The sequence below is a fragment of the Plectropomus leopardus genome, chromosome 14, assembly GCF_008729295.1.
Source record: "Plectropomus leopardus isolate mb chromosome 14, YSFRI_Pleo_2.0, whole genome shotgun sequence".
NCBI lineage: Eukaryota > Metazoa > Chordata > Actinopteri > Perciformes > Serranidae > Plectropomus > Plectropomus leopardus.
In genome coordinates, this window is record NC_056476.1 from 32562876 (window position 1) to 32581651 (window position 18776).

Below are 18776 nucleotides of genomic sequence, written 5' to 3' on the forward strand. Positions count from 1 at the left end.
CCTGCAACCCAGCCCCGGATAAATGAAAGAAAATGGATGGATGAATATATATAACATACACATCCCAAATATCCCTGCCAAATTCTATACCTTTGTTCCCTCAATTAATGGTTATAAACACTACAACAACCTAGCTTCAACATTGCTGGATTAGTAGGTGATAGCTGGCAAAACAAAGTCACTGCAGATGACATGTCACTTCTCCCATATCTTCTCACACCCATTCTCTGATGGTAAAGGGATCTGCAGTTGTATGGTGCCTTTTTAGACGTTCGACCTTTGAGTCACACTACTTGTCACATTCACCCATTCACCTTGGAGGTTGAGGCTTCCATACAAGGTGCCACCTGCTACTTAATTGTTGTTTTTTCAATATTCATACACATTCACAAAACAGTTGAAAAACCATCAGGAGAAATTGGGGGGGTTAGTATTTTCCCTTAGGATACTTCAACATGCAAACTGAAGGAGCCAGGGATCAAACTGCCAGCCTTTAGATAGCAGACGAGTCTGTTCTACCTGCTGAGCCACAGCAGCCCAAAGGGATGACAATGAGAACGTCATAGTTCTCCCCTAACATCACTGGTCATGGCATTGGTTCATGGCAAAATAAGTGACGATCAACAAAATTGGCTGCCTTGCTAGCAAGGTCAAGTAAGCTTTAATAACCCTTCGTACACAAAAACAGGCATACTGAACTTCTGGTTAAAAATCACACAACCACATGCATCTTGTCCTGTATGACCGTTTTCAACCACCACAGTATGTATGTGTGTGTGTGTGTGTGTGCACATTAGGTGTGGATTCATATTATATTCCAAAATGACAGCTGAAATCAGAAATCATTAGGAATAATTGGTGCCATTATGGTCAGAGGGAAGTCTTGGTGTGTGTTGCATGTGTCAAAAATGAAGGAGTTCCATATTTTCACTAAATTCTCTTCATAAATATAGGAACAAGCAGTAAACAAACTTATGTTAGACCTCTGAATGTCCCTTGCAGCCTGACGGTGTTTGTAAGAGCAAGTGTGTTAACAATCAAAGATACTGTGTGTGTGTGTGTGTGTGTGTGTGTGTGTGTGTTCACCACGAGAGTGCACATGTACACCTGTATGATTAAGGCTGTGCTGCACCAATTCAAACACAGCATACTGCACTCTGCTAAGAACAACATCAAATGAGTTGTTTATCAAAAAGCTTTTATCCTGCTGTAGCAAATAAAGGTATGCGTCTGCCTGTGAAAGTGTGTGTGGGTTCCATGTTTTCATGTGCATCTTGACAGTGTATTTTATGCTCTACCCATGTACTAAAGGTTTAAGCCAGCAGCATAAAAATAACTGGAATGTTAGAACAAATGATGTTTTCTTTATGTGCAGGCAGTCTAGAGATTTCCCACCTGATAAAGACCATGATCAAGGAGGACGATCTCAGTCCTCTTGCTCTGGGCACACTTTCGGACCAACACGTTCCCTGGGTGCGGGTCACAGTGAACAAAGCCATGGACAAAGATCATTTCACTGTACATTTTACCCAGGTTCTCTGAGATCTGTTGAAGACGTAACAGAAAAGAAACAGGAAATTGAATGAAATTCAGAGGACAACAGAGCTTACAACTATATGTGCTATGGTGGTGATGTTTGATCTATTTGCTGTGGTCTCACCTTTAGTAAATGTGACATAAAGGGTTTATTATTGTTATCATTCGTAATGATTAATAAGCAGTGGTAGAAATATATTTGAACTGAAAGACTATGATTTGAGCATTGTCATGACTTTTTTAGTTCTTCCTGGGAGGAGGCTATGGGTGTATGGAGGTATGGTTAGACCTGACTCCCATGGTTAATATGGATGAGCGGTTTTGACCTAGGGTTACGTATTGTTTTGCCTCCTTCTTGGTGGCATGTTTATATATGATTCTGCATGATGTAAGACAAAATGTATAAAGCTGAGCAAATGTAATGTTACTTAAGATTTTTGGTATGTTTGTAGCTATGCACACTTTACCAGGATCTTCTGTCTTCTCATATTTTGATCTCACTTTCTCACATTGGGTCTCTGTTAGTGCCAGCAGGACATAGCGTGCTGGTTGACCTTAATCCTACATTTTGAGGTTGATAAAATCTATCCAAATTCAAGGATATATAGAATATTATTAGATATTATTATCCCTTATTATTATCTTACATTGCATTGTCTGCTGTGACAGCAGAGACTGTATTCATGTCAACGACAATGATGCTTTACCTTCCGGGGGATGCACCATGTTTGTTTATCCCCCGACAATGTTACGTAGTACATAATGTGGGCTACTGATCAATACTGTATTGACTCATATTGATAATGACCCAATGATGTTTACTGTCCCCCTTGAAAACAGAGTGATGTTTGGTCTTAACATCTAAGACCTCTTTTCACCCTCTTCTAAACCAGGTAAAATGCAGTTGCAACATCAGCCTGTCACAATCACAAATTTGTTTAATGATACTGATAATTGTTCAGTTGTAGGTTAAAAGAGAGACAAGATTAGGAAAGGTCTGAAGATAATGTTCCAAAGTGGTATGCACTAGCAGGTAAAATGTGGTCTACAAGAAGATGTAATTTTAACGCATTTAATGTTTTATAAAAAATATCGGTCATTTTTTTACAGGTCTTTTCAAAGGAAAAATGCTCATTGGATTATATCTCATGCAAGACAAGTTTCTTTTTTATTTATAGTTTCAATAAGTAAAAGGAAAACATAATAACTCTACTCAGAAGGGAAAATTAACATATTTCTTTAACCATTAAATTTAAACAAATGCTTATTTAGGCTAATTCTTTTCTTATCGACAGACTAGTAAGGAGTTTTTTGTTTTTTTTTTGTTGTTGTTTTTTTACATTGACATGTTTCGACTGCTGTCTTCCTGCAGTCTTCCTCAGAAGAGTCACATGATTTTGTTGTGACGTGCCTTGTCCTGTCAGGTTTGACATTGCATTGCAATTTTCATTAGCAACGTCATTAGCATGTTGATTTTCATATGCAGCTGACAAAAAATAAAGAAAGGCACTGTGATTTTGCTGCTTGAAATATCACTGAGATAAAGTTGAAAATGTTTTATGTTTTGTCACAGATTTTAAAAAGGTCTGATTAATAGGTACAATCCCTTCAGGGCATGCAGTCATATTTTAAATCTTACCAACAGGGTTCAAAACAACAGCAAAACAAAGCACTATTCGATTCTGGTCACGTCCAAGTCCAGAATAAGGTGCATTTGGGCCCTCATCCATCTCGTGATTACAGACACAGGGTCCAGCATGCACCATTGCCACCTAATAACTCTATCTATCCTATTGCTTTGCTTTGCTTTTTGTGTGTGCGTATTTTATTATGCCCTCCAACCATGTTATAAGCTGTTATATAATGCTTATCATCCCTGCTTAATAGTCAGTGGTCACTCAGACAGTGGGCACTAAACTCTTTTTCGATCCTGTTATTTATATGTATTGCTTGCTTTGCAATGTCGTACATATGTCACTACCCCTTATAGTGTTTTTAACATTTGTATATCCTTTTCCAGTTTAAATTGCATGTCTTATCTCAGTATTTTTTTGTTTTGTTTTTCTCTGTGTTTAAAGAAGTATTTTAAACAGTATGCCTTTGTTCTTCTGCTTTTGCTCTTTATTCCTTGGCCATGGGCCTCCAGACTAAAATAGACGCCTGGCTAATTCTGTCTCTTTTTAAATAAACTAAACCTAGACCTATGTATGTGGATCTTGTCTATCATGACCGTTTTCAACCACCAGTGTGTGTGTGTGTGTGTGTGTGTGTGTGTGTGTGTGTGTGTGTGTGTTTGAATACGTGATAGCAAACAGACACACACACACACGTTGACTTTTGACAGACAGGAGGCAGGTCAATAGGCAGTACCTCATTGACACTGATGCCATGTTTCTTCATGTAATCCCTGTCATTCACCTGCCCCCCCTCAGCAAAGTCCATGGTCAGGATTCTCTTTGTAGACAGATCCCAATGGATCATAGGAATCTGTAGGGCAGGGCAAGGCAAGTTTATTTATATGGCAAATTTCAGCAACAAGGCAATTGAAAGTACATAAAAGTCTACATAAAACATCAAAAGCTCCTTCTTCCAGATATGTGGTACATAAAAACTTAACACTGATTAAGACACTCTGGAGACACAAAGCACACCTGTCCTAGATGACCAATGACGTTTACTGTATATCATACCAGAAGGTCAGAAATGTATAGGACATGAACTATTTAGTGCTTCAACAAACAGTAGCATTTTGAAATTGATTCTCTGACAGACTGGAAGAAAAACGTAAAGACTACAGGATTTGCATTCTGAATCTACTGCAGCTGCCTGATTGATCTTTTAGGGAGACCTGTGAAGACACCACTGTGTCACTACTGTGACATTAGTCCCTTTATTCTTGGTATGCAATGTTCTTAAGGCGATAGTAGGCTGACTTTGTATTTGTCTTAATGTAGCTGTTGAAATTCAGGTTTGAGTCCATGACTACATCGATATTTTTGGCTTGGTACTTGTTTTTAACATTGCAAAATTAAGTTGAGCACTGACTTCCTTCTGGCTCTGTATTAATATACATTGGTTTTGTCCTTTTTAACCGAAGAAAGTTTTGGCACATCCAGTCATTGATTTGTTCTAAGTGGATGAATGTAGATGTTAAACAGAAAAGGCCCCAGAATTGATCCTTTCACTTTCAGATGTATGTACCTGTAGACACAAATTAGTCCCAGTGCAAGGCGCTGTAAAAGATAAACATTTTTTTCTGTTTTTTCAGTAGGAAACTGATGTTTGGTGCATTTCATTTTGCCAGCCTACCAAGGTAAAAACAGTGCAAATATTTACATAAGTGAAAAAACGGTTAAAAAATGTGAAAAGCAAAAAAAAAAAACACTATGTACAAGATCACAAAAAACCCACAGCACTGAGTGAAGTTATCTTTATTATTATTTATTTTCTTTATTATTCTGGCCAAAAATTTAAATTTTACTATAATTTGAGAAGGACACATTCTTCCATATGTTTGGGTAGTATCCCACATAATTAATAATAACTCCAAAAATGTAATTATTTCTTACTTTAAGCAATGGCCTTCATTCTGACCACTCTATTATAAAGCACATCTCTGTGGAATGTTCGGTTGTTAGGAGAGCTCTTTGCTCTTCATGGTGCTATATGCTTGGTGGTAAACCTTATTTAGTGGTGCTCTACACTCTGCGACCTTTCAGAACAGGTGAAGAATGTGCAACACTTTTGCACACAGGTGGACTTTATTTAAAACTAGATATACCATCATGCAGTTGTATGCCTCCATACACCAGTTAAGTTGCATATATACAGTTTACATCCATGTCTGTGAAAACGTACATGCCCCCACAGCAGCACAGCCTATTGGTAAAGCTTTCTATGAAGCTCATGTCTATAATGTATTATAACTCCATTATAACACAATATAATTCATCTATTGTGCTGTATAATCACTGATATAAGCACTAATGATGATTTATAATGATGCGTGATAACACACATTATAGACATGGGCTTCATAGAAAGTGTTACCAGAATATCATTACAATCAGCAGCACAGTTTGGAGGTGGGCACCCAATGTTCTTGAGGTATGGGCAAAAACATTTTATGAGGTCATCATGACTTTGACCTTTTACATTCAACCACCAGATTCTAATCAGTTCATTCTTGAGTCCAAGTGGACATTTATACCAACTTTGAGGAAACTACCTTAAGGCCACATTGGTATATTGCTTTCACAAAAATGATACAGATACAAGGTCATAGTGACCTTGACCTTTGAACACCAAACTGGAGTCATGGCATCATTCAATTCCTGCAGTGCATTTTTTAAATTTGCATCAGAGTCCTGTATCCTGTTCTGTCCGAACATGGTCCGCCCATACAGTGCAATAGCCTGGTCCGGGATATTAGGGGTTAACCATCTCTCTTCGAAGGTGTGTGCAGAGCAATCTCTGATTTCTTGTTGCTGAGTGAGCCTCAATCGCATCTCATCCACTCTACTCTCATGCGACCGCACATTAGCCAGAAGAAGGCCTGGTGGAGGAACAGCTCTCGGTCCAAGACCGGTCAGCCTGCCCCGATGCCAGCTCTCCTCCCTCACTTTCGGTTTCATTTCTCCCCTCCAGTCTGAGTAGCCGCTCGGTGCACGCTGCTGGTGTGGATCCTCTTAGGGTCTGTTGCATTCAGTCCATACTGCACACAACTTTTCCCAATGTTGATGATAAGTGCTTCTCTATCATAGGCCGTGGAGTTGAAAAAACAGAAAAATGTAGCATAAAGGTAGCAAGAATTTGAGGAGCTACCGGCTGATGCATCTACATGTAGTGCCGTTTAATGCAATATCAGCATGACATTGACTTTTGGCAACCAAATTCTAATTGGCTCAGCAGGAGTGAATGTTTATGTCAAATTTGATTTTAAAAAAAAGAAGAAGAAGAAAAGAAAAACCATCAAGGTTTTCTAAAGATATTGCATTCTTAAGAATTAAACTAGGAGGTCTAGACTTTAATCTTAAAACTATGACCACAAAAATATAATCAACTGTTTTAAAACCATTTATTCAAAGATTTGACTGAAAAACAGGAGGTTTCATACGTGATGTGCCTAGAGTACTCTTTTGTAATAGTGGCTTGATGACTGCAGTTTTCAGGGACTGGGAAGACACCTGAGATTAGAGTGGTATATGTATATGTAGAATCTGAAGCCGTATATTTTAAAACACTTTTGAAGTCTGTTGGTAGAATATTAAGGCAGCAAGAGGACAGTTTCAGATGGCAAGGGTTTTTATTCAACAAAAATCTAGGTGCTGAGTGCATTTTGTTCATATTGGTGGTCAATTCACTGTGCATACTTAGTGTTTCGGGGTATCGCAAGGTTCTTTGCTTGGACCAGTCCTTTTCACTTTATATGTGCTTCCCCTAGGCAACATTATTAGAAATCACTCCATAAATTTCCATTGGTATGACGATGATACCAACTGTATTTGCCTTTGCCTAGCCCTTTTTGGATTTGTTTGCCGTGCGTCTGATCACTTGTGTACTGGACCTGTTTTTTTTCTGATTAAAAACCTTTTAATCACTCACCTGATCTGCCTCTGAGTCATGCATGTGGGTCTTTTCCCTGTGAACCTGATAGTATGAACTGGCCACAGCACAGACAAAGCTGACTCCACCTTGACGGAAGCCGCTCTCCCTTCTCAAGGCTTGCTTCTCAATCAGCATGAAGAACAGCTGAGCCTCATTTGCCTCGGCCTCCAGGAGATCATACCCATCATGAGGGACTCCAGACTTTGCTCTCAAACCAAGTGAGTGCTCTCACCAATGAGATGCAGCAGCTTTCAGTCCAGTTGCCTGTCCGTTAAAAGCTCTTCAATTTATCCTCATATTTTGGGCTGCCCTTGGTTATCTTTGCACAACTGTTAAGTTATCTGGTCAAAAGGGGAGACAATGGGCAAGGGTAGAAATGTTAGAATGATCGTTTCCCATCCATGTGCTCAGATTACCCAGACCTCTCTTGGGTTCCCCTGTGTTATTTTATCCTAAGAAGGTATTTAATAAGGCACACACCAGCTCTTATGCCTCACAAAGACTATGACTGTGCTGTTGACTTGCTCTCTGGAGCTTCTCCCCCGAAGTGTCTGCTGTATTTCCTGTCTGCTAAGGAACATGAGGCCACGGACACATATATTTCATCCTCCTTGTAGGCTGGGATCATCCAGTCCTCTTCATCTCCACAGCATTTGAATTCTACAGGGTGAACTCTACATATGATTGTTCATTTGGACTTGTGAGTTCCTTCTTCAAAATGGCTGATATTGTCTTCTTCTTCCTAACTATTTGAACTCAACTTCCCAGAGTGCCTCATGTTTTGACACCTAAGTGTTAGATTCTCCCCTAGGATGTCACCAAGCTGAGAAGAGAAGCACCTGCTATCATTTGGATCTCGCTCCCAAACCTCCTCCGAGGAAGGTTGCAGGTCTGGAGGACCTGCTCTGCCCTTCCACCGTCCACACCTAAGCTCACAGCAAGAGCTGCAGCCTTGCCTTGGCTCTACTTTCCATGTCTGAGAAGTCCTTCGAGAAGTAAGAAAACTGCAGCTAACTTCTCGAGCCACAAGGAGAACAGAACCAAAATAGCACTGAAATGCTATCTCCGGAAGGATGCCAGGACCGGCCAGCCTCCTCCTGGATCCTTGGAACTGTACAACGAGGACTGAACCGGGACCCCCTTTTTCATCAACTAGCAACCCAAAGAACTCTTCTCCCACTCCTGGATTGGCTAGTAGCATCTGGGCATAGCATTAGGACATGAGCAAAGGCTGAGCAAAACTGTTTACTTTGTCTTAAGTCACATCACGTGTATTGATGTAATGCTATTGATGAGTAACTGTTTTGATCTGTTTGTAATTAGGTTATTGGTTATTTCGGAATTTTGCTTTACACGGACATAAGGTCCAGCATGCAACTAAACATTCTTTTTACTAACCAAGACATCTTTTATACATATTAGATCCATACATACACTCAGGAATTGGCTCTCAATGGAACCACACAGAGAAGGAACTTAAAGTTCTCGCCTTTTCTTTGTTCTTTTGTCTGAACAACCACATGGTCAGCTAAGGCCTATATATACTTGTATATATTAGTAGTTAGGATATATTGTGTGTTTTGTTTGCTTTATTTCTTTTTGACTAAATGTATTTTGGAATCATACTTGCTGTCTGTTTGATGTTGTACAAAAGTGAGTAAATTGCCAACTACGATGTCAAGAGCTCCAAAATCCTTTACCATTTACTATCTATGTGGTAATTCTGGTTATAATTATTAATTTAATTATTAATCAGAGTTCCAAATTGATAGTTAAATGTATTTTGAGACTGATGTTATTGATCAGCCATTATTTTTCCCTTTCCGGGAATGGTGCCCCACAAAGGGAATTTAATGTAAATTAAGTCACATTCTTTCACATAATTAATTATTATTATCAATAATGATTAAATATGTCTGATAGCCATACTTTAACAATTTGTGATCCTTGCGTGAAGCCTAATCACATAAAGGGTTGCCCCTTGTTTAAGCCAAATCCCTAAACCAGGTTAGACCAAAGAAACGCTTAACACTTTAGAATTAGGGCGTGGAAACTGCCTTGAATACACTCAGTGGCCATTTTGAATATCTAATGATTCCCTTTGGCCCGACTAACGCCCCTTACTAGTTTGGTTTTGTTTTTTTGTTTCCCATTATAGGGTTTTTTGGTTTAGTCGATGTGAGGGTCTAAGGACAGAGGGATGTCCTATGCTGTAAAGGTCCAGGTCAGAAGTGAGCTCAGAAAGATCAGGACAAGGAAGGCCAGGGAGAGCGCTGCTGCTGTGGAAGACTTCCTGTTTGGTGCCAGTTCAGAGGAAAAGGTCAGCAAACCAGGAAGACTTCAACAACTACACTGGACACTGACCTCACATCTGATGAAGACCCTGAAGAAGCTGGTCCTTGTCCATCTTCGCCCCCAAGTCACCTCATCAATGGACCCACTCCAGTTTGCCTACCAACCTGGCATCGGAGTGGATGACAAAGTCGTCTTCCTCCTAGATAAAGCTCTTTCTCACCATGAGAATGTTGAAAGCACTGTGAGAATCATGTTCTTTGATTTCTCCAGTGCTTTCAACACCATACAGCCTGTGCTTCTGAGAGACTAAAGCTGGAGCACACAGGGCTGGACCCCCACCTCTCATCTTGGATACTGGACTACCTCACCAACCAACCACAGTACGTGAGGGCTCGGGACTGTGTGTCTCCTCCAGTGTTGAGCACTAATGTAAAGGAGGCGTGACTACCAATTACAACTCTCTGGGGTCTGCATATGAGGACGTCTAGAATCCAGTTGCAGAGTGTTATATTGAAGCCCAGAGTGTTAAGTTTTCCTATCAGCTTCATGGGAGAGATTGTGTTGAATGCTGAGCTGAAGTCAACAAACAGCATCCTGATATAGCTGTTCTTATTCTCCAGGTGAGTGAAGACTGAGTGAAGAGCAGTAGATATGGAATCCTCTGTAGATCTGTTGGTTCTGAAAGCATACTGGTGAGGGTCCAGGCTGGTAGGGATGTTGCCTTTGATGTGCTGAAGAACCAGTTTCTCAAAGCACTTCATCAGGATGGGGGCCAAAGGGTGGTAGTCATTAAGACTAGACACAGCAGATTTTTTAGGTACAGGGACGATGATGGCTGTCTTGAGGCAGGAGGGAACAGTCTCTTGTGAGAGTGGGATGTTAAAAATATCAGTTGTAACATCAACAAGCTGGTCAGCACAACTTTTTAGTACACATCCAGGAATGTTGCCGGGGCTGGTGGACTTGTTTATATTCACTCTCACCAGGAGTGACTGGTCCTCTGGACCTCTGGAGTAGACTTTACAGCTGAGTCCTTATTGAGGAGGTCAAAGCGAGCATAGAATGTGTTGAGCTCGTCCGGCAGCATGGCCTCACATATGATGGGGGCGCTCCTGCTTTTGTAACCTGTGACATTTTGAATCGCCTGCCACACATCTTAAGTGCTGTCTGCTGTGTCTCCTCTTAGCCTCTTTGATGCTCTGGCGATGATCTATGCCTCCTTGTCCCCTGACTGAAAGGCAGCTTTTTTGCTATGAGAAGAGCCTTCACCTCCCCATTCATCCAGGCTTTCTGGTTGGGCAATGATCTCACCATCTTTGTGATCACGTTATCATTTGCTGATACATGATGTCACAGAAGATGCATATTCTTCAAGATTGATCTTGTTATATTGAGTGGCAGCATCTTTAAACATTTGCCAATCTGTGCACTCAAAACAGTCCTGTAGAGCTGCTGTGAGTTCATCTGTCCACACTTTAACAGTTTTAACTGTTGGCCTGAGCCTTTTTATCAGCTGACATTATGTCCACGGAAGGAGCAGAGAAATATGATCTCACAGGCCAAAGTGAGGGGGCGTTAGGGGGAAGGGGAAAGGTTTTTTGGCTGTCAGGAATATTATAAACATGGTCCAGGATATTTCTTCCTCTGGACATGCTGGTTTAGGTAAGACAGATCTGAGGTCTGTTTTATTATAGTCACCAGCTACTATTAAGATTCCATCCAGTTGCTTGGTGGTATTGCTGCTGATGGCATCATTTTATTCCTGCAGTGCAATTTTTGAATGTGCATCTGGGGGAATGTATACAGCAACAATAAAAACACTGGTAAATTCTCTGGGCAGATAATATGGATGACATCTTAGCACCAAAAACTCAACATCTGGTGAGCACAGTCCATCCACTTTAACTGCGTTTGAGCACCAAGCATAATTTATATAAACACAAAGCTCCCTCCTCCTCTCCTCTTTCCGGAGTCTCGCGACCTGTCTGCTCTGAACTAACCGTTAACCATGTCTCTGTGAAGATACGCGCAGAGCAATCTCTGATTTCTCGTTGCTGACTAAGCCTCAATTGCATCTCATCCATTTTATTCTCCTGCGACCGCACATTAGCCGGAAGAAGGCTTAGTAGAGGAACAGTTCTTGGTCCAAGGCGGGTCAGCCTCACCAGGCTGGCTCTCCTCCCTCTCTTTGTCCGGCGCTTTTGGTTTTATTTCTACCCTCTGGTCTGACTGGCAGCTCGGCAAATGCCGTTTGTGCAGATCCTCTCGCGGTCCGCTGCATTCAGTGTAGTGAAGCTAAAACTAATAATGTGATCTCCTATTCTGTCGGGTAGACAAAAAAAAAGTACATTGCAAAAGTCCTTATGTGAAAAGACAAATGCATGTGTCAATTTTTAGCATGCTCCAGGGAAAGGTAAGATCTAACTCTTGCAATGTTTCATAGGTGAAAGAAGGCAACCTTTGTAACATAGTTAATATGTGAAGTCCAGCTCAGAATCAATAATGATACTTTGGTTTTCTATTGCAGTCACTCTGTGTAGCCAGACTTCCCAGTCTACTTGAAATACTTTCTCTTTGTGCAGAGCTACCAATTATGAGAAATTCTGTCTTGTCTTCATTCAATTTTAGAAATTTTTCACCCATCCACAAGACAGACAATTTATCAAAGGAGTGAGAGCACTGGGCTCATTTGGTGCCACAGACAGATAAAACTGAGTCTCATCAGCAATAAAAAGGAAAATTAATACCATGCTCATGCATAATTTTTCCAAGTAGCAGCATGTACAGGCAGAATAGTAAAGGACCAAGGATGGAACCCTGTGGAATACCAGAAATTATGTCATGTTTGTTAGAGACGTGGTTAGCAAGAGTAACAAAATAACTTCTGCCAGAGAGATATGTATAAAGCCATGATAGGGCTGAGCCTGAAAGACCAATCCAGTTTTCAAGGTGGTCTAGAAGAATATTGTGATTGACTGTAATAAAAGCAGTCATTAGATCAAGGGGTTTAAGGATGGAAATGTTTTTATTATCTAAGCTCACTCTGAGATCGCTGACTACTTTTACAAGTGCTGTGGCCTATCCTGAAACCAGACTGAAATTTATCATGACTCTCATTCTCACAAAAAAACACAACCAGGTGTTTATATACTACCTTTTCCCAAATCTTACCAAGAAAAGGCAGGTTTGACAGCACTGAAGGGTCAAGATTATTCTTTTTCAGTAAGGGCTTGACTATAGCTGATGTGAATCAGGGAAAACACCTGATTCCAGAGAACAATTAACAATATATAATACATCATCAAGCAATCTATCTAAAGCCTCCTTAAAGAAGGCAGTGGGGATTGCATCCAGCGAGCAGGTCAATGACTTCATTTACAAGATGGTTTTACAAAGTTCGGCCTTACTAATTTTACAAAATGAAATTATATTTCTCTGAGAGTGATTAACAGTTAGGCTAATTTGATTAACAATGTTGTTCACAATACCAGCTCGGATATTAAGGATTTTGTTGTCAAAGAATGATGCAAAATCATATTTTGCATCATTTTTAAGGAACAATATTTAAGGAACAAATGAGGCTGTTTGCTTTGGAGGCCAATAAATAGTTTATCAGACATACAGAAGAATGACTTTACAGTAAAATAGCCTGATACTCAAAGGATGCAAAAGTGCCTAGAAGTAGCCCCTTACATTACATTTATCAGAGAAAAAAGCTGCCTCTCCTCCTCTCTTTCCTTCCCGTATCGTGTGGATAAAGCTGTAGTTTGAAGGAGAGGCTTCGGCTAGAAGGGTGGTGCCAGTGTTGGGAGGGGGCCACTGATAAAAACAGATTTCCCAAAGTTTTTTAAAAGGCTGAAAAGGTCATTAAAGTCCCTTTAAGTCAACTCAGACTGTGGATGGGATGTGTCATTGGACCCAATGTGAACTATAATCCTGTTAATGGAAGACAGGAGTGCAAACAGTAGACCAGGGAGATTTTGACAATGGCTCCCAGAAAACAGTGAGTGACTGCACTGAACAGGTGAATGTTCCTCATTATGGAATTGCCCACCAGTAATGTACTTGGAGAGAAGATGGGATGTGAAGATGGGGACTGTGCATTCCCACCATGTGTGTGGGTGTGCCAAACTGCAGGTCAGAGCACAGATGCTGCTGGGAGGCAGCAGAAGTGGAGCTGGGAGGAATCACTGCCGGCTCAGGGTGAGGGGAACCCCAGAGCATCATAGCACAACCTCCTGAAGAGGATGGATAATCGTGGCCGGTGACTTCTGCAGCAAAGAGGTGGCATCCACCTTAGCGGAGAGGGTCATCATCGTCTCTGTGGGTGGCTGCAGCGAGGAGGCGGTGTCCTGCATCAGTAAGGGATTCCCTGCTGTCACTGTTGAGATGACACCTCCTGAGATTCTCCTGTTTACAGCGTCCTGTTGTAACCTGCATCAGGAGGCAGATGAGTATGTAGCTGCTGGAAGGTGCTGTTCTGATTTACCATGCCAGCTTGGCAGATCTTCCGCTCTGTGTTGTGATGTGAAGAAGAGACAGCAGTGGCAGAAGGTGAGACATCCTAGACAGGCGAGAGTGGAGCCACAAGAGCGTCTGATGGGTGAGCTGAAGCCTCAACAGGTAAAGCAGCATAGCGGTTTGAAAGTTTCAGGTGAGGCTGAGATGAAGCTGCCTCTGAGTAGCTCCTGCCACCACTCCACACCTCTGACCAGGAAGGATAAGCCCAAGTGTTGGTCCAGATTGGTGTTGAGGTTAGAGCTGGAGCCTTGGGTCCGGCTCCCGTTCAAGCCCACTCAGCAGCCGGCCACGGAAGTCGGCAGAAGGACAACTGTCATACTCGGCCCAGTCGCTCTGGCTCCAGCTTCATTCCCATCGCATGACCGTTTATTTACCAATGCCACAGGACTTCCTTCTTGGCCACCTGCTTCGATACCAGCTCTGGAACTGATTGAAGTCAGCCAGGGAAGAGTGGTGGCAGTGTCCAAAACCAGCAGTTGTAGAAGCTGGGAGAAGTGCGACGGTGAAAGGGAGGCCTGCATATAGGATATATGCTTGGACCGGGTTAAGGTGATCCATATAAGATCATCGATCAACTTTTCCTTATCCTGGATATCTTGCTCAAGGATTTTAGAAATAAAGGGGAGATTAGATATCAGTCTATAGTTAGCTAAAATCTCAGGATCGAGAGTGGGCTTCTTAAGAGGTTTAATGACAGCTACTTTAAAGGACTGTGGTACGTAGCCCGTTAATAAAGATGCATTGATTATATCTAATAAAGAATTGTCTAATAAGGGTAAAGCTTCCTTAAGTAGTCTAGTTGGGATGGGGTCTAGCAGGCATGTTGATGGCTTAGATGCAGAAATCAAAGTAGTGAGTCTGCAAAGGCCAATGGGGGAAAAACGGTCCAAATAAATTCCAGGCCTTGCTGCCACATCCAAGCTACCTGAGCCCGGGGTCAAGTCAGTTAAGTGTAAGAGCTGATGGATTCTATCTCGAAAAGTCATAAAGTTGTCACTACTTATGGCCGAATGAATACAAGGCTCTATGGAGCTGTGACTCTGAGTCAGCCTGTCTACAGTGTTGAAAAGACACCTGGGATTGTTTTTATTTTCCTCAATTAATGATGAGTAATAGTCCTTTCTCCTTGGGTCTTTAATGGCCTGATACCCTGAACACCAGCGACTAATTTTTTTTCTTCTTTCCTCCTTTTATTATATTTTATTTTTTGCTTGTTTTTTATTTACACTTATTTACTTTTTCAATGTATTTATTTTTCTCATTGTTTCTGCTTATTGTTGCCAGGTACCACCTTTACTAATATTCTACCTGAGATCATTATACTTTGTTTGGTTTTGTTGTTTTCTTATTTTTGCTGTGAGTTTCTGCTGTTTCATGAATCCACTGGCAACTGTGGGATGGGATGAGGTTGTGCTGAATGAGGTTTGTAGTTGGGGTTCTGTTAAGTCTTTCTCGAAAAATAAATAAAAATAAAATACATTACTTTGGTTCCCTTTCATTTGTTTAATTTAATTTATATGCCATATCCATTCCTCTATTTACTACTTTATTTATTATTTTATTAGCTTAAATAAAATATTTCATTTATCGCCAAGTCATTGTCTGTGGACATTATGTCATGAGAGAAACTAGATCCCCTCCCTGAGCTACCACCTTATCGTGGTGGAGGGGTTTGTGTATCCCAGTGATCCCAGGAGCTCAGTTGTCGGGGGCTTTATGCCCCTGGTAGAGTCACCCATGGCAAACAGGTCCTCGGGGAGGGACCAGACAAAGTGTAGCTCACCGGACCCCTTCTGATGAAAACGAAAAATGGTTCCCCCCCCGGCGTCAGGCCTGGGGGTGGGGCTCGATGGCAATCGCCTGGTGGCCCGGGCCAGGCACAGCCCGAAGAGTAATGTGGGACCTCCTTCCCGTGGGCTCACCACCCATAGGAGGGGCCAAAGGGGTCGGATGCTGTGTGAGTTGGGTGGCAGCCGAAGGCGGGGACTTTGGCGGTTCGATCCTTGGCTGCAGAAGCTAGCTCTGGGGACGTGGAATGTCACCTCGCTGGTGGGGAAGGAGCCTGAGTAGGTACGCGAGGTTGAGAAGTTCCGACTAGATATAGTCGGCCTCACCTGGACACACAGCATGGGCTCCGGAACCAGTCTTCTCGAGAGGGGTTGGACTCTCTTCCACTTTGGAGTTGCTACTGGTGAGAGGCACCGGGAAGGGGTGGCAATACTTATTGCCCCCCGGCGCGGTGCCTGTATGTTGGAGTTTACCCAACATAGTGCTTCTTCTGGGCACTCCATCGTTCTGCTGGGGGACTTCAACACTCACGTTGGCAACAACAGGGAGGAATGGCTCCCCCGATCTGAACCCGAGTGGTGTTTTGTTATTAGACTTCTGTGCTTGCCACAGATTGTCCATAACAAACACCATGTTCAAGCATAAGGGTGTCCATTTGCGCACTTGGCATCAGGACACCCTAGGCCGCAGTTCGATGATTGACTTTGTAGTCGTATCGTCGGATTTGCGAATGTATGTCTCGGGTGAAGAGAGGGGTGGAGCTGTCAACCGATCACCACCTGGTGGTGAGTTGGCTCCGATGGTGAGGGAGGACGCCAGTCAGACCAGGCAGACCCAAACACATTGTGAGGGTCTGCTGGGAATGTCTGCCAGAGTCTCCCATCAGAAGCAGCTTCAATTCCTACCTCCGGGAGAGCTTCAACCATGTCCCAGGGGAGGCGGGGGATATTGAGTCCGAGTGGGCCATGTTCCGTGCCTCCGTCACTGAGGCAGCCGACTGATGCTGTGGCCGTAAGGTGGTCGGTGGTCCCTCTTTTTAAGAAAGGGGACTGGAGGGTGTGTTCCAACTATAGGGGGATCACACTCCTCAGCCTCCCTGGTAAGGTCTATTCAGGGGTACTAGAGAGGAGGGTCTGCCGGACAGTCGAACCCCAGATTCAGGAGGAGCAATGCGGTTTTCGTCCTGGTCGTGGAACTGTGGACCAGCTCTGGACCCTTGGCAGGATCCTTGAGGGTGCATGGGAGGTTGCCCAACCAGTCCACATGTGCTTTGTGGACTTGGAGAAGGCATTCGAATGTGTCCCTCGGGGAGTCCTGTTGGGGGTTCTCCAGGAATATGGGGTATTGGACCCCCTGATACAGGCCGTCCGTTCCCTGTATGACTGTTGCCAGAGCTTGGTCCGCATTGCCGGCAGTAAGTCGGACTCGTTTCCAGTGAGGATTAGACTCTGCCAGGGCTTTGTCACCAATTCTGTTCATAACTTTTAAGGACAGAATTTCTAGGCGCAACCAGGGTGTTAAGGGTTCTGGTTTGGTGACCTCAGGATTGAGTCCCTGCTTTTTGCAGATGATGTGGTTTAACGAGTGCAAAATCCAAATTCTAATGTAGTTATTAATAACAAAACAAACCAAAAAAAAACTTTTGGTTTCATTCCTTTAATGATCATTGACAGTGATAATGATACTACTGACATGTTAAGCCACATATATTAAGTCGCTGGCTGTCGAAATGGTGTCCAGCAAACAATGAGGGCATCACATACAATTGGCAAACTTCCGGGGGAAATCTGGTCTTAATAGAGGTTGGCAACCGACGTCATCACGTAGTGCATTGTGGTTGCTGTTTGGGTTGGAACCGCCATATTGTGTGGCCACCCAGCAAATGAATAGCTAACAGGTAATAGGTAACAGATAGCGGCATTTGTGATATTATGCTCAGTTTTCACTCAGTGTGCTGAAAAAAGTAGTTCAAACGACAGTGGAATGTACAGGAAAAAAATTTTACCTGACACAAAAAAACTGCCGGATCAGCTGGAGTGGTGAGACCGAGGAGCTCCCGCAGTTATTTCAGAATCACGTGCTTTATATCAGTACAGAAGAAGTAATAACTTCAAGCAAAGGATCTTGTTCTGGAATTTAGCCTTCCTAAACTACGTTTAAGAAGAAATGACATTTTAAGGTGATCCTAAATCCTGCTAAATCTTTTGGCGCCGCAGGAGGAGTTGAGGAGTCTCACAGCCTGGGGAAAGAAGCTGCTCCGTGGTCTGGTGGTTCGGCAGCGGATACTTCTGAATCTTTTTCCAGATGGCAGCAGGGTGAACAGACTGTGCTGGGCTGGCTGCTGTCATCAGTATTCTTTGTGCTCTGTGCAAACACCTCACTTCACTGAGGTCACTCTGGGCAGTTTTAATCACCCACGGTAGAGCCTTCCTGTCCAAGGCCATGCGCGAACTATGCCAGTTCATGATGATTCAAGTCAGTATGCTTTCTATCGCTCCTCTTTAGAAGTTAACCAGGATCTTGTTCTGGAATTTAGCCTTCCTAAGTTACAGTGGGAAGTAGAGCCTTTTCTGTGCTTTTTCAACCTGGGTGGCAATGTGCGATGACCAAGATGGGTTCTTAGTGATAGTATTTCTAAGGAACCTATAGCTGTTCACCTGCTCCTCCTCAACTCTCCTCATTTTTAATACGGCCAATCATGGTAGTGTTGTTCGTATACTTCGCATACAAACAGGAGAGGGTTGAGCACACAGCCCTGGGGGGCTCTGGTGTTGAGCACTAATGTAGAGAAGATAAGACTGCAATTCCTATCTCTCTGGGGTCTGCATATAAGGAAGTCCAGTATCCAGTTGCATGTAATCACAGCTGTGATGATATACAGTGCAACATCACAACCTCGAGTGTGATGTTGCTTTTATACGACAGTTCTACAAGCGTGTTTTATTAACAGTAATAAGCGACACCAGATTATGATTTGTTTGTTTATTTACTGATTGTTTTGGCTCCACCAACACAAATAGTTACGCAAC

General features: G+C 42.6%; 1 protein-coding gene across 4 annotated transcripts in view; it reads right to left on the reverse strand.

Annotated features, from left to right (window-relative positions):
* Positions 1 to 18776, reverse strand: part of adck1 (aarF domain containing kinase 1) — a 164916-nt gene that overhangs the window by 40620 nt on the left and 105520 nt on the right. For 3 of the 4 annotated variants that reach the window (XM_042501497.1, XM_042501500.1, XM_042501499.1), the window contains exons 7-8: positions 3907 to 4023; positions 1396 to 1545 (exon numbers count right to left, since the gene is read on the reverse strand). In XM_042501497.1, coding sequence (XP_042357431.1) covers positions 1396 to 1545; positions 3907 to 4023 — 267 coding nt within the window. The remainder of the gene's footprint in view (positions 1 to 1395; positions 1546 to 3906; positions 4024 to 18776) is intronic. The other variant, XM_042501498.1, reaches the window with a different exon arrangement.